At 39.4% G+C, this 16,442-nt stretch overlaps 1 protein-coding gene across 1 annotated transcript; it reads left to right on the top strand.

Moving 5' to 3' along the window:
* Positions 1 to 594: 594 nt before the first annotated feature.
* LOC104567139 (ligand-dependent nuclear receptor-interacting factor 1-like) lies at positions 595 to 16,228 on the top strand. The gene is made up of 6 exons (XM_088524287.1): positions 595 to 764; positions 5,018 to 6,110; positions 6,743 to 6,931; positions 10,194 to 10,320; positions 14,869 to 15,001; positions 16,060 to 16,228. The coding sequence occupies exons 1-6, from the start codon at positions 595 to 597 to the stop codon at positions 16,226 to 16,228; spliced, it is 1,881 nt and encodes a 626-aa protein (XP_088380413.1).
* The last annotated feature ends 214 nt before the right edge of the window (positions 16,229 to 16,442 follow it).

Genomic DNA, 16,442 nt, shown 5'->3' with positions numbered 1-16,442 from the left:
GAGCTCCATCTTGAGCACCCCCGAGCAGGCAGCTGCTCTCGCCTGGGCTGCCCCCGGGCTGCTGGTGACAGGGCTGGGTTTGCAGCAGCGCAGGGGCTGAAGGGCCGTGCCCCGCAGCGCTCACCCCGGCGCACGGCCGCCTGCTCCCCGCGGAGCAGCCCGGCGGGGTGAGCTCCTCCCACCGCCCCAAGCGCTTTTGGAGACGCCGGGACGCACGTCCCCAAGGGTGGCCCTTCCTGCGGCCGCGCGAGTCCAGCAGCTCCGCCAGCCGGCAGCGCCCGGGGCCGGAGCAGCCCCCGGCTTGGCCCCCGCTGCTCTGGAAGGTTCTCGGGCGCGGGCAGGTTCCGCCACGTCCAACGGCTGCTCTGTGTCCAGGGGCTGCCGCTCCTGTAGGGTCAGGCGCGCCTCAGGCACTCGCTCTATTATCGGCTGGGCCGGGCCAGGCTGCTGCCGCACCTTATAGGTAAGACACGAGTTTACTGAGGAATTCGGAGTTTATCCCCCAAACCTTGGGCTTGCGGAGGCGCTCGCAGCCTGCCCTGTCAGGCAGGGGTGGCAGCGGCTGTGGGCTGGGGAGCTGTTGTGCAGCCGGGCATGGCGCAAAGGGAAAATCCACCAAAGGGGGCTAAATATGAGAAATCCTCCCCATTTCCAAACAGCCTGGAGCTGATGGCTGGTGTGCGGCCCTTGCAGCTCACTAGGGATCTGTGCCACGACTCAGGCCACAACATGCTGCCATGTGGGGCATCTGAGCGGGGGCGGGGGTGGCGGCCCTTGTAAACAGGGCCAAGCACCACTGGCCTGTAGATAAAATAACACCCCCCTGCCACACACCCTCTGCAGCGAATCTTTGTACAGGTTTTGGTGCCTTGGGCCTCACTTAAGAGCCTGGGAGGGGAACCTCAGCTACAAAAAGAGAAAATCCCAGGCAGAGGAGTTGTGAGAGAGGCAGAAACTGTCTGAGGGAGGAAGGCCTCATGGGTCGTCCTTCTGTGGTAGTCGGGAAGAGCGCTCGGCCTTTGACTTTTCCATTAGGGTTCATATACATGGTCCATGGAGGAGATACTGCTCTCAGCAAGAAGTGCTCCTTTCTGAGCCCTGTAGCCTCAGTGCAAGCACTTGCCTCCCATAAAATATACTTCACTGACGTAGGGATCACCTGTAGAAAAAGAGAAAGAACTACGTGTGTGTAAAAAACAAAGCAGCAAATCTAGCGTCCTAACTATATTTTGTATTGCATATCCCGAAATTAGAGTGAGTTCACAGACCTCTGTGACTGTCCCACATAGAACTAATGTCGAAATAAGGGTACCCACCAAACAGAATTTGTTTCCTAAAGAGACCTCTGATGTGACCTCTCAAAGGCACCTTTGTTATATGTTAAATCGAGTCCAGGCAGAAAAACTTCATGCCACATCAGCAGCAGTCACGCTTGTACTTCAGGAAGTCTGAGTTTTCGCAGCAGTAGCCTTGGAATCCCTAAAAAATGTTTTATATAATGAGATGTGTTTAAGAACTCTTATAACCAAAATAAGATACTAAGTAGCCTTGGAATCCCTAAAAAATGTTTTATATAATGAGATGTGTTTAAGAACTCTTATAACCAAAATAAGATACTAAGTCAAAATTTTATAAATGAAAATCTAATCAGAATATAAGTATTCATATACATTCACTATTGTGATATTTATATGCACATTTTTATCAAAATATTGGGGGATTTTAGTATTCGTGTATCATTTTTTATATTCAAAACAGGTCTGTTTTCATCTTTCATGAAGCCAGGCCAGTGATGTGTTAAATTCCTAAAGTGTATATTGTCAGACAGTTTCAGATGGAAAATATTTGTATATACAATGTAGAAGTAATAAGGGGATGTGTGATGCTTCTTAAGTCTGAGTGCTCTGCTTTGTAGTTAGTTATTTTTAAGGAGGGGGGAGAAGAAGGAAAGATTTTTATAGTGGTGTATTTTTTGTGTAAACAGGGCATTTTAAGGTACAAAATTGAATGTTTCTTTTTTTTTAAATGGCATTGGGAACTCTTGACCCAAAACACAAGTGGTTGTCACTTGAGTTCAAGGACTAGCAAAAATCTCACATTAGCAGTCACTGTGGTACATTGCCAGAACTGGAAGGTACAGTATATATTGTTCTTCACTGTGATTTGCTGCTATTTAAAGTCAGTAAAATGCTAGTATTGAGACTCCTTGGGTCTTTCAGTGCTGAGACACCTTGACATTCCATGAACTCAGAAACTGCTAGAACAGTGACACAGTAATTCAGATTTATAAAGCATTTCTGTTGGCTTTTTTATGTGTTTCGTGGTGGGGCTTGTTTGGCAATGACAACTAGCTGGAAAGTCTTTAAGCATCACATAAGACTCTAAACAGCAAATTTTGAGACTATGATAATGAACCACATCACCATATCAACTGATTCAGAGCCTTTACAGCTACATTTAAAGCAGCTACATTTAATAAATACTTCAAAGGAAGACATAGGCAGAGCTATTGAGTCACTTCTGAGCTGCAACTATTCAAGACGTAATACATTGCAAGTCATGAGTCTCTTTGGTCTGAAGAAGGAAGGATACCTAAGCACCCAGTATTGTAAAGGCTCAGCACTCAGGTTTAGCACTTTACTAAAGTAACATTTCAGACTATTCATGCACCCAACTTTGCCAGTGATCCATTTCTGCTCATGAGAACAATAGCCTGTTTTCATGATTTTAGCAAAATTCTCCTTGGTGAACTCAGCAAGGTGCTTTCCAGTCATGGCTGTGAGCTTCTCTGGCTCATGTAAATTGTGTCCAGCTTTCAGTTTAGGTCATTTTTGATAGATTTCCCAAGCTCAGACTGTCTGCCAATTCCTTCTCCCTAGATGTCTGATCTCACAGTGACATCACTTTAAGCCCCCAGAGTGAGTGCTAAGATTTCTGAGTAGTTAAAACTTTTTACCAAACTTCAGTCATGTGGGGACTCTGTGCTTGCAGGCACTCGAAGCAATGAGATGCATTAATTGCAATAAAGAGAAACGATAAATATTCAAAAGCCAGCTACTCTTTAATATGAAGAAATATGCTGCTCTTGGAAGTGCTGCTTGTGCTTGCCTGGTTTTCTTTCCTTATCTGCTCTACATTATAGAAAGTTGTTGCCTGTACAACTTTTATATATGTGGTACATATAAGAATATGAGAGATTCATAGCAAGCTGTGGAATTCCATACCTAAAATGGGTCTCTCAGAATCAAGGAGTCTTTCTTCTGCAACCATATATTTTTTTTTTCTTTCTAAGCTGGTTTCACAGTTCAGCAAATCTTCTAGCTATCAAAACCACAACTCTCTCCTTTTAATTCAAGAATCACTCGGGGTGTGATTGCGCAGCAGCAGCAGAAGAATGTTTAATTGTTCAGGCCAATTGCAAAGGCCTGTGCAAAGGTTGTTCATAGACTTTTCTGAGCAGGGGTCCTGTCCTAGCTTGATCACTACCTAACTCAGAATATAGATACGATCCTTATAATAAGAAGTGCTTATCTAGGAGAAAGTAAAGTGCTTATCTAGGAGAAAGTAAAGTGCTTATCTAAGGAAAAAAACATGAAGGATAACAAAGGGAAAAAAAGGACTTATATATTCTGCTTGTTACAGAAGGTTTAACTCATCCTATATGTGCAATCAATTATTCAAATGATTTGTTGAAAATTAGTATAATTATTTCTAATTATTCCTGATTAGATTCAGGGAATTAATGTATATTATCTCTGCATCATAAATGCAGTAGGCCTGTCCTGGAAGTAAAAAGAAATCTCATTTTATTTTTCAGTTTATTTGTTTTTACTTTTTAGAATTACCCAGGAAGGTTAATTTACATGATCTGTTAATAAAGGCTCATATAACTAACTCAGAGGAATAAAATTGTATGTATGTAAGATAAGAGGCAGAATCACTTCAAATTATTGTAGAGGGAAAATCAATGGTCAATTCTATAGTCAGGAAGGCTGAGAAACATCTGAGTTGTGTAATCGGCATGCAAATAATGCAAGTGTTTACTTTCTACAAAATGAAGTCTGTAGTGCCAAGATAAGTAGGCTGTTCCTAGGAGAACAGAACCATTGGAATAGGACTGATGAATTCAAAATTAATTTGTTTTTAATCCATTTCTATCTTTGCCTTTCTTATGATGTGAATTTACATTCATGTTTCATTCTACTGTAGACTCAAATAGGCACTTTTAGTTGGTTAGCATCTTGCAAGTATAGCTATGCTTAGGAGCATTTGATAAGTCCTGGATAAGCATCTGAATCTGTTTGTGTGGTTTTTTTTTTCTTTTTTTGCTAAGTCTTTATTAAAAACCATGACAAAGCTACTGGGTCTGATTCTGCTACAGCTGACAGCAGTGTAAGCTGGGAGTGACTGCTGAAATGAATTAATTCTGCAAGCATGGTAAAAATCGACTCTTTGATTAAGCCCATCTTTATTAGAAATGATGCACTTAATTGCATTGTATCTAAGAAATCACATCTTCTTATGTGAGTGGATGGGGATGCTACATCCAAGAAAAACAGATTCTGTCCCCGAGCAGTTTGCACTACCAGGCCAAATAGAAATCCTACTAAAGCTGACAGGAACTCACTGATCATATAACTGAAAGTTGGAAGTATCTCAGAACAAATGTATGCTGCAGAAAAATCCTAGTGACTTGATAAGCTTTAGTATTTAAATTACAAATATATTTCTGTGTTTTAATTAACTTATTTTAAGATAATTTTGCTTATGAAAAACAGCCATTAAAAAACACTGTTACTGTGCATTTACAAATATATAATAACATTTTAATTTTATTTTAAGTGGGTCAGCTGCATAAATGAAGACCTTCAGGAAAGAGATGAAGACAGCGGAAACTTACTGAAGCTTCTGCATCCTTCTTCCTCTGGAAACCTTGCCAGCATATACCAGCTCGTCATAACTCACTTGTCTAAACAGAATACATTAAGTCAAAGCCATAATGTTTTTCTGGTGCCAGAAGCCAATACAACATCTACTCTGATGCTAGTGTATCCTGCTTTAATAGTGAAGAGTTTTCCTACCAGAAGTTGGACATACTAGAAAATGTTAGCATGACCTCTGCTATAAGACAAAAGTTGTCCTCGAGAGGTTTGAATGGTCAGAGTAATGAAGCTGCAGCTGGAAACATCTCTCTGGAAAGATACCCTTTACTAACTCGTTTTGACCAAGACCAGGTGCCACTGTCAGGAATCACAGAACTTCTTAATGTTACCAAGAAGCCTCAAGGACCATTTTTTAAATATGATCTTGAGATACCACCTCAAGCCAAAATTGTATCTGTGCCACTTTCTTCTCTCCCTCTTAAAATTCAGCAACTAATCTCAGCCAGAGCTAAGAATGTCTCTGACATAAGACAAGCTACAGAAATACCAAGTGTTACTTATGTGTGGCCAGTAATAAAGATGAAACATCCTTCCAAATCCTTTTTGACCATTTTACCAAAGTCATTAAAACCAACCAGCCCAAACTTAGCAAAACAGAGTTTTGAAGATGTGCAGTGTTCCCAAATAAGCCCAGTGAAACAGCATGCACAAGAAGAGCTACTGAAAACAAGATCTTGTCCCCTTATTGTAAAGTCATCTAACAGTATTGTTTCAGTGATTTTAAAATCATTGACCAATCCTAAGAATAAAGATTTAAAAAATATGTTACCACTGTCATCTCTCAGTCCTATTGGAAATAGAGACAAAGTAGATATTCCTCTCTTTAAGGATAATGCTTTAATGATACATAATGGGAGAGTTTTCTTCCTCTATGTAACAAGGGATGAAGTCGTGTCATCAAGAATGGAAATACACAGCCGTGATATGTTGCTTAGGAAGACAGCAGTTCATGTCATAACATGCAGGGCTATTCATGATATAACCAGCAAGGTTCCGCATCCACCACTGTCAAGAAAAAAAAAGTATTTTTTAAAACAGAACATAAAATGTCCTACTACCCCCCCATATCAACATGAAACTTTCAATGCAGCACTTTTCTCTTCCCACGGGATGACTACTACATCTCAGCCCAAATGGTGCTCTCCTTTTTCTGGGAAAGAACAACAGGTAGTAGCATGGGGTGATCAGCACAATGTCTATATATGCATAGTACATATCCACTTTCCTTCTAAGATACAGCAAAAGGCAATGAAGGTGCATTTTGTAGAAGATTTTTAAGAAAGACGAATGCTCTGATTTTGATTTCATAAGTTAAACACAGTGGGTACAAATCCCTGTAGAGCAAATCAAAGTAAGGCTTGCAGGCCTTATACCTTACAATATAAAAAGAAAGTATAATTAGATAATTTAGGTTGCCTCATGGGGTATATCCAGATTTCTTAATACTTGAGCCGGATGAAAGTACTGCACACATGGGGGCAACCTGTCATTATTTAAGAATAGTAAGACTTAGTTTAGCATAATGGTAAGTGTTTCCCAAGGGAGAAAGTGTTGTTTCTGCAAGCAGATAATAAGTGCTGTCAGCATCACATTTTAAATAACAGTGAATTTTGGAGAGAGAAAGGTCTAGCTGGAAAGGCCACTTCTGAATCAAAATTTCCCTGCAAAGCCATCTCCCTGAAGTATGAAAAAACTAGAAGTAAGAAGTAAACCTTGAAAATAAACTGGAGAAGTTTATCTTCTTTATGAGTAAACACACACACCCTCCCATAGTAAAATTCTATTCTTTCTTGTTTCAGTTCTTCAATCAGACTGTTTATCCACCTGAAAAAGACTTGCAAAAAAATGGAAAAGAAGCACATCAGGAAAAAGACAGTGAACTGAGAAAGAAATTTGGTATTGTTAAAGATGTAAGAGTGTGTCTGAAGAGGATAAATCCAGCTGAATTTATGGAGGATTCTGGTAAATCTTCTGCATTTAAATGGAAGGTAACCACCACGACCGAGAAAAGGAAAAACATGTCAAAGGTATTCGATAGTCCATATACACAAGTTCATACACATTCAGACACTTTTAAGTGATTGTTACAGTGCATTCTTCAAAGCTTTTCATCTCAATTGCTAAGAAACTGTAGTATTCCCATGCAGTCTGGTGAGAAATCAGGATTGGCATTCTCAATCTATTTATTTAGGGGGGCCTGCTTGGCATCCTAGAGGCTGTGGCATGTTGTTCTGTTCAGTCCATTGGGATCAGTGCAGCTTTTTCCTTCTTGGAGCTTTTTGACTTAGATTTAATTTCTTATGTCTCTCTTCTCTTTTTTTCTGCAGAAGAAACTGGAGGAAATCTGTTCTAGGTTATGATCTTATAGAAATGAGAAGTATCTTTGAAAAAGAAAACTGCCTTTTGTGATTAGATTTGGATATCAATATGTATTATGCCATGTAGCTGTGAAGGTTTTAACTCATTTGACCCTTTGTCATAAAACATTTTCTACAGGAGAATCTTGCAATGTTTGTAAGGATTTACAGTGCCCATATTTTTAATATCAGGGGCTATCGGTAGAGTCAGCAAACTGACTGTTGATAGCTATGAGTTAGCCACAATATTTTGGCACTTTTATTTAGTTAAAATCTCTAAATCTCCCAAAAAAGCATTGTTGCCACACTGAGACCAAATAAGGACCTCAATTTGATTTTTCATTTTTATAACATTTCTTTAACGATTCCTCATTTTCCTAAAAAGCTGCTGAAAAACAGGATATGAAGTGCATGAGGACATTCTCTCAAAGACAAATTTCTCTCCAGTTGAGAGAGAGAGAGAGAGGCTATAGCAGAGGCCAGTTCAAAACTGGAGCTTTGAATTTAATACTCTGAGGCCTCTCCATTCTCCCTGTCATTATGGTTTCCCTCTGGAGCACAGTGACCCCATGCTTTTCAAACAAGTAGTCTTCAGAGCAGTTACTTGGAAAATGCCAGGGTCTGTCTTTTATTTCAGTTCTAGCAAAAGTTTTGGCCAGGATGCTAGCTACTGCTGAAGTATTTTCCAAGTCTATATTCTTGTTGCAGGTCATATAACTACATCTGAAAGAAAAACCTTTTTCTGTGTAGAAAAAGTGTCCACTGACCTCTTATAGCCAGTTACAGTTTGCAGTCTGTCTGTGCTAATGTCACTTTCTCCTAAGCAGAAACAGGAGATTTTTACACGGCTCTTTTTGTTTGGTTGAAATACTGACTTTCCATTTTTCAGATGTAGAAGCACAAGCTACAGGTCTTTAGTAATCACCCTGTCTTTGAAAAAGTCTTGTTCTAAGTCCTTGCTGAGAAGTATTGTTTGGAAGTTTTGTCTGCTTTTATAGTAGACTCTCAGAACAGATATCTACTTTATCCACTCCTCGAAATTCACAAGTTCTTGGTTGTGAGTGGTCTGCTCTGTCCATTTTGTGTTTTTCTGTGTTAAAGTTGTTAATTTATTTCAAGCCGAACATAAAATTTCTAACAAATTAATATTATATTTCAGTATATCTTTGTTCAACTTCTTAATCTGTAGTAATTAGCAGTCACCTGTATTTCACCAAGATGTGTTTATATCAGATGTTATCAGTCTGTAGTGTTACACTTACATTTTGTGCATCTGAAATTTAAACTAGCATCACTAGCCCCTTCAATGATCCCGGAGAATGGTTTACTTTTATTTGCCCTGTATCAGGACATCATTAGTATATGCTATGTGTTCAGCATTAATGAAAAATATATTGTGTATTTTGTGAAACACTTCAAGGCCAGATAAAGCAATACCTTCCAAAGAGTTTGTTTAAAAAAGAACAGGCATGAACTACTTTCTTTTTTTTTCCCTGCCAGTACCCAGATGACGAATCCATTGTGAGAAAATTTCTGTGGCTTTCATTTTTCCTAAAATTTATTTCCCAGTAAAGCCGCCAGGATGGCTTCTCAGGACAGTCAGATTTTGATAGTGTTTCTCCATATATCCAAATTATCACTTACCAACATGCATACCCATTAAATAGGATCAAATAGCTCATGAACCCTTGAATTTATTTTACAGCTGTTTTACACAGATGTTTCCATTTGCTAGTCTGCTGCTGGAAGCGTCCAGTTACCAACGATGATCTTAAAAGCTCTCACCTTAATTGCTGCTGTGACTGCCATTACAATATTTTCTGCTGTCGCATCCTCTTCTTTGCAGACTACATTTGCTTTGTTGCATTCTGTATTTTTCTGTAGACTTTAACTAAATAGTTCCTGCAAGAATAGCATGGTGGTTTTTAACAAGACCCCAAAAGAAAAGGACTTCATAAAGGCAGAGGAGATGTCTACTTCCTCCATTTTTAAGTCACATTTCTCTGCTTGCAGCAGGCAATGTTCTGTTTCAGCATATGCTTTAATGAAGGGCATCTTTTTATGTGTATGTTTAAAATTATTTCTGATAACCATTTAATAGAAGTATATTAAATTATGTTTCAATGCTCTGAAATACCACTTACACATTTAATACATGGCATCCTAAATGAATATTTTGGCATATTAGGATCTGTATCTACATCTTAGGTACAGTTACATCTCTTCGAACAGCACACTAGAAGTGGAGCTGAGAAATGAAACTAATATATACATTTGATTTTTCCCAAATGAAAGCTAGTTAGACCACAGGACCCAAACTCAGACCCATTTGTTGTCAACAGTATGTTTAATCTACTGGTTTGCCAAAGACCAGAATTTTGGATTGTACCTTAAAAACTCAGACTCCATAATGTAATGATGTAGTGATGGCAAGCACAAAAAATCTTTTATAAAAGATCTTAGACTATCATCAGCCACAATATATTCACATACCAAATGCCAGATGTGAATACATTGCCTAACCAGAAGCTCTTTGTGGGCAGGAACAACAGTCTTGGTCTAATATATGTTTTTTGTTGTTGTTTTTCTCCTGCACTGCCCAGAGTTTTTGCACATGCTTACCAACCTAGCTCATTTTCTTAGGAAAGCGAAGAAATTATGGATTAAGTGACAGGTGACGTGAGAGTTTAGGCATTAATTGCCCCATTTGCAAGACGTTTCTTCCTAGATAATATGGAAAAAGAATACCTTAGCTATAAACAGGTGACTTCTCCTCACACAGACCTTCTTACATATATAGGTCTTCTTCTTCAAGTAGTAAAAATTGCATGATAAGGGTATCAGCTCCAATTAAAGTCAAGTCCATGCATATTGGATCCTTTTTGTTTAACAGCAAACTCTGCCACTGGGACCAGTTTGTGCAAAGCGAAGAAAAGTAACTAAAACAGTGGAAATAATCTTAAAACAGAAGAAGAAGAAAGAGCATTCAACTCAAAGATGCCGATACAGAAATGGAAACAGTGAAAAAAATGGAAAGTGAAAGTCTAAAGAAAGTCTAAAGATCCTCTTTTGGGAAGAGCACAGAGCAAAGTTTGTGCATCTAAGATGACCTAGATGAATTTCCCCACAGTAATATTCCACTTTTGCATAAAAATGCAGAGGTTTGTGAAGTGTACTTTCTCTGCAAATACAACATTTGCAAAGAAGACATCCAGAGGAAAAAGAAATATAAATACACTTTAAAAACCTTTAGAGAATGAGAGAACTAATGCATAAACACAAGCAACAATAGGAAATTGGTCCTCACTACTCTTAAATTATAAAACTTTGAATCAGTATGCTGGGGCAGGGGGATTGTTTGTTTTATTTTCTATTGTGCTTTTGTCCTTTTTTAAAAAAAGAACATATCACATTTAGTCTTCATTTCTGAATTTAACATACCTAAAACATACTGATTATTCATTCCTTCAGAATCCCTTCTATTGAGTTGTTTATTATAGCCTGAATGTGTTCTCTCTTACATGAGTGGAAAGTGATGAAGTTTAACAGACTTGTACATCTGTGGGAGAAGAACTAGATCATACAGAGGCCTCCTGTACTCACAGACCACTAACCAGAAGTTTTTACATAGATACCTCTGTATTACTTGAATTCAGTAACATCTGAGTTTGTAATTTCAGAAAGTTGTCTTTTTAAATGAAAGTCCTTTTACAAAGCTAAACCTTTTTTTTTTTTTTTTTTTTTTACTGCAGGTAGTAGAATACCAATATAATAAAGAACTAGCTCCATTAGTTTATACTTCTCCAGGGCTTCTCCTCCACCACACAAATCTTGTGCCACAGTGAAGAAATTGGCAGCGATTCTTCTAACAAAGTCTTCAACTCTTGCCTAATTGAAGTCTGATGTTCACCTCTTGCCTGAGACACCATGGACAGAGGGGCAGCCCAGGGTGGCAGGAGTTGGGAGACCAGGGAGCGGGAGGACAGAGCTCCTCTTTCTCTTGGGTGCAGCCTGCATCTGACTGAATGCCCTCAGTCTGGAACCAGATCACATTTTCACTAGCGACCATATACCTATAAAGACTGCCAAGAGCACCAAGAGTTAAGAGGTGCTCACTAGAAATAAAATTGTTTTACTTGAATGTCTGAGTTGCAGAATAGGCATTTGCTGATCTGTTAGTCTGAAATTTCTTTCTTATTTGGCTAATGCTCCCAGTTGTTTGCTGCTAGTGATGTGTTACATGTCCTTAGAGGCAGAAATATCTGAAAGTTTGCTTTAAGGATTAAAGATATTAAGTGTTGTTATTTAACATAATAAGAAAGAGGCCCAAACATGTTTCCTGTTAAACACTGGCGGAACCTTAACTATATCCAATACCAATTTAAACCAAGAGAAAACCTATAAAGCAAAAACAGCATCTAGTGGCATGCAAATGCATAAATCCAGGCAGAGAGTTTGAGAGTTTCTGACCATATTGCTGGTATTGGTTTCATAGCACCCACTGGCTTGTCTGTGTGCCCCATACTGTGCTGCTTTCTTGAAGCTGGTGTTGCTGGTCCGTTAGACAGTGGCAGTACAAGATTATTTCATGCTCCTTCTTTGACAAAGGGGAGATTTATGATCTCTAGGGAAAAGTGTCCCATCATTTCTGCCTGAATTACTTTGTAAGATAGTGAACTTCAATACACAGTCTGTGGTTTCAGTGTTATTCCTGGATGAGCAGCATGCAGGCAAATGGTCAAAACTACCAAACCTACCAAATAAATGTCTTTTTCCTTGGCATACTGCCCGCAAATCAGCCCACAGGTAGGCTGAGCAGTCAGCAAGGGGAGATTAGTTCCTCTGGATACCACCTGGAAAATGCAGGAGGGCAGAATTTGATATTCATAAAAACTGTATGGGTCGTTTTACTCAATAATCCAACAACGCAACTCAAATGAGCGAGCGCCGAAATCTCAGTCCTTAAATTTACTTCAAACAGCCTAATAATGTAAACTTCAATAGTAGCTTGTTGGCCAATGATCCAAGAATAAAGTAGCAATCTTAGGTTTTATATGTTTTGTATCTGTCTAACCTGAAAAGTTCATTTTCTAGTTGCCTTATGAAACTGCAGTACCAGACCAAGGCATGCTCGGTATTCTTTGTATGTCTGCTGGAAGCCAAGGGCTGCACAGCTGCTAACTGTGCACAGATGTAGATACCTCCCATCAGTATGTTCTCATTTCCTGGAAGCAAAATAAATAGAAAGGTTGGAAGTGACATGACTTCACTGAATAGAGTATTAGAGCATCTTTTCCAGCAAGTATAAATTGTTCCACGGCTTGATGTTTGTTATTGCTTGTTCGGTTCATTATATCTTTTGCATAGTGTAATAAAGTTGCTAAGCTGTCCTGGTTTTTATTGTTTTATTTACAGGCATATTTTGAGAAAAGTCACACTGGTTTGGAGTTGCTCTTTATTAAAAGGCAAAAAGGGAATATTTTAAAAGAAAACCACAGATTCCATTTACCACCTCACAGCTTCCTCTGTCCACAGGGCCTTTTATAAACTCCTTCCTGACAGCGAACGCCCTGTAGTGAAGGGATGGCCTCCTGTGCATGCACAGACCAAACACATTGCCTAAGTACTGTGCAAACTAAAGAATGTATAATGTGCCATATTCTGCCAACCCTTCCAACAGAGAGTCTTGCTTTCTATGCGGGAGAGCCCTCATTGCAAGAATCTGCACTTAAGGGCCTCACACTCCCAATTCATCTTTTGTAAGGCTCAATTCCCATCTATAATTTTCCCACAAATGCTCCACACTTTTATTCCTGGGAAATATCATACAAGATATATAGTACCCAGAAAACAAAACAAAACAAACCCAGTCCTTTCTCTCCCATTATTCATTACTAAAAAAAAAAAAAAAAAACTTTCAAATACAAGATTTTCAGCCCTATGCCAAAACTCAACACAACATAGATAATCACATATTTAAAAAAGTTGGGCCTTACCATGTTTTCAGTCTTCCTTCCAATTAGCAAGCATTTTATAAAATTGTTTGGAGTTTACATGAAATTCATCTAGAATTGCCATAATGGCCCCAAATAACAATGAGCAATCTGGAGAGAATGGAAATTTGCAATATTTGACAATTTGCCATTAGGCAGTCCTGATTTGCTATATTATTTCCATAATTTCTCATCATTTTACTGGAATAAGCTGTGATATGATCATCTTCTCCAATCTGTTTTTGAGGTAGATAGGTAGATATCTTGATCTTTATTTTTAAGTTCTCAAAGAGAAAAAAACTCTTGAGTTAGGCTTCAGTGATTACATTTCAAATGTTCCTTGAACATGGTCTTTGTAGTTAGAAGAACTCATGTAATAAAAATATTTTGCATCTTCTTTAATTCCTTATTCCTTACTTACACCTTTCCTCAAGGTGTAAAGGTTCCTTTCGGTTTATGTAGAGATAACAATAACCTGCAAGTGTTGAGTTTTTGAAGCACCTTCACATGCAAGTGCCTCTTGCTATGGACAACACCTGTGCAAAACGTTTTCTTTTGTATGTGAAACAAGTTTTATAGGTAGATAAAATAGATGTAATCAGGCTACCTAGAAAATTTAGAAAGATAGATAAGATATTGATAGATATTTCAAATTTAGGTACAGTGTGAGCCCAATTGTTAAGGCTATCATTAAATATGTATTTTAGATGATCTGAGATAAAATAGCAGGTTTAGGTTTTCATGCAGCAACGTGTTGCTGGTGCAGAGGAAACCTGACAAGCAAGCTGTCCCCAGGGGAAAAAGGAAGACAGATATTTGAACACTGTGGAAGATGGAGGTAGGGGGAGTAGGAATTGCAGTGCATCGTAGGTGGCACATACAAATGAATATTCAGAAATCAGAATGCAACACAAAATGAATACCTATATTGTTTATCTGATTTTTGGCATCCAGTACTGTTACAAATTTTAGGTGCTGGAGCTGTGTTTCATCAAAAGTCTCCAGGCTTAGTTCCAGTTCCCAAAGACTTTGCTTCTGGTGAACTAAATCCAGCGCTGATCCTTCCTTCCCTTGCTTCTGTCTCGCGGAGGCCTCTGGATAAAGAGCCTTTTCACTGGGCCACCTCTACGCTGCTCACTTAAAGATAGAAAGTTAGTATCTTTGTACAAGTAAGAAGTAAAGCAATGTTTTTGACAAATCTGTTGGTTGTGCAGAGCTTCTGCTTCTGAAAGGGAACTAGTGGGGAAAAGCAAAAGGGAACTGTTTCCTAGTTTTATATGGACAGCTTATGTTTCCAGTAAAGTGCAAACAAGACAACACAACAAAACAATAACAAACGAGACACTTACATTGCATAAAATCAAGGTTAACCCTGTGATTTTTTTAAATCAAGATTATGTTACCTCAGTTAGTGGCCTAATCACACATCTGCTTTCATTTACCGGCATGTGTTTATGTATGAATTCATAAAGGTCACAAATATCCCTAAGGCAAAAAGCCTGTGAATCACTCCCAAGACCTCCTGTTACCGGCGGTTTGACATGAGCCGTGAATTAAGTTCTTCCTCATGAACAGCCCAGCAACTAGCGCTGCTGATGAGAGCGAAGCTGCAAAGTTGTTCCCGTTTGGTGGTTTCCCAACGGCAGCGCGGACGCTCAGCCGGCGCCGCCTCCTGCCCGTGTCCAGGAGCCCTGTGGTCCAACACGGGGTAGGAAGAGCCCTAATGCCCCACTCGTTGCTGCCAGCTCCCACCCCAAGCACGCGTATAAAAATGCAGCACGCTCACCTGAGTGGGGCATCGATGAGGAGTGCTGGCAAATATTACTGAAACCAGCTTAGCTGTTCTGAAATTGGCTTATGCTAAATGTTAACAGCAAGGTATGCTAAAGACACCATTTCACCACTTACTTCACAGGCACAACAGAATAGAGCTGTAAGTCACGGTTACAAAAATCGGACTCAGTTACTCTTTTGAACCAAGCTAATTATGGTAAAACAGCTGACAGCCAGTCTGAAGTTGGAAGAGAAAATCCACCAACATCCTTACTACAGGCAGTGGGAAAATGAGTGAGGTACTTCCTTGAAACTTTCACTAATATTATACTGCATCTCTACGGTAATGACATTTGAAACATGCACAGAGCAAACAAGACCCGAACAGTTTGGTAAGGGAGGAGACAGACCTAAAGCCAAAACAGCTATTAAAAAACAAACAAGCAAAAAAGGATACAATCTATTGTCATATAAAAAGAGTCTTAAGAGAGAAGATGCTGGGGAAAATCTATGGCCTGTTATACCTGGTGTCAGACTAGAAAAACTAGCCATTGCTTCTGGCCTGCACACAGATAAATCTATGAAATTGACACATACATTTTACTGACTTAAAACCTGCCTCAGTTTGGTAGAATAAATTCCCTTCCAATCGCCATGGTCAGATTTGTTTCTGGAACTATGTAACATAATCTGTTAGAATCCAATGTGAATTTCCCAATCTTTTAGCAAGAATCTGCGTTAGGAGACACATTAGTAATTTGAACGTAGATAATAATCCCCTTCTGCAGTTCACATTAACATCCATCATTATGCTCAACCGTATTTAAACATCTCTTGTGTATCGAAATTCCAGAAGTCATGAAGTCCAGACATCCCAAGTTTTGATGAGAGGGTCCAAGTTACTACGGAGGACAGTCAGGAAGGAGTGATTCCTGCTAACAGGAAACCTCAGAATCTCTTTGTTTTTGGTTGTTTTTTTTTTTCAAAATTTAGCTTCAGTGTGAATCAGATGGACATTGTTTTCTTCACCGTCTCCCACTCGGCAGGAAGCCTATTAGACCAGGGCTCGGCAGCGCTGCCGCAGGAGTATCGCCAACAGCAGAGCCACGTGTCAGTGCCACTGAAGGCAGGGGGTTCCCAGACTCCCTGCCTCCATGGCTGATTCACTGGGGATTGCCACGGGGAGAGAGGCTTAAGGCAGCCTCTGCTTTGAAGAACTCAGCAAATGCTCACTGAGTGCAAGAAGTTCAGACTCCAAAACCTGCAATCTTTCAAACAGAGCTTGCTCCATTGGGAAGCCTTCAACCTAAACTCTCCATTTGGAAGCTCCTTTTATGCCACTGATATTGACAACACGATGGAGAAAAATCTCATTT

This window comes from Tinamus guttatus, unplaced genomic scaffold (assembly GCF_059628265.1).
Source record: "Tinamus guttatus ecotype Peru unplaced genomic scaffold, ASM5962826v1 Tinamus_guttatus_pri_ptg000208l, whole genome shotgun sequence".
Lineage (NCBI taxonomy): Eukaryota > Metazoa > Chordata > Aves > Tinamiformes > Tinamidae > Tinamus > Tinamus guttatus.
Note: the sequence above shows the minus strand (reverse complement) of the source record. Positions and strands in the feature narration are given on the sequence as shown.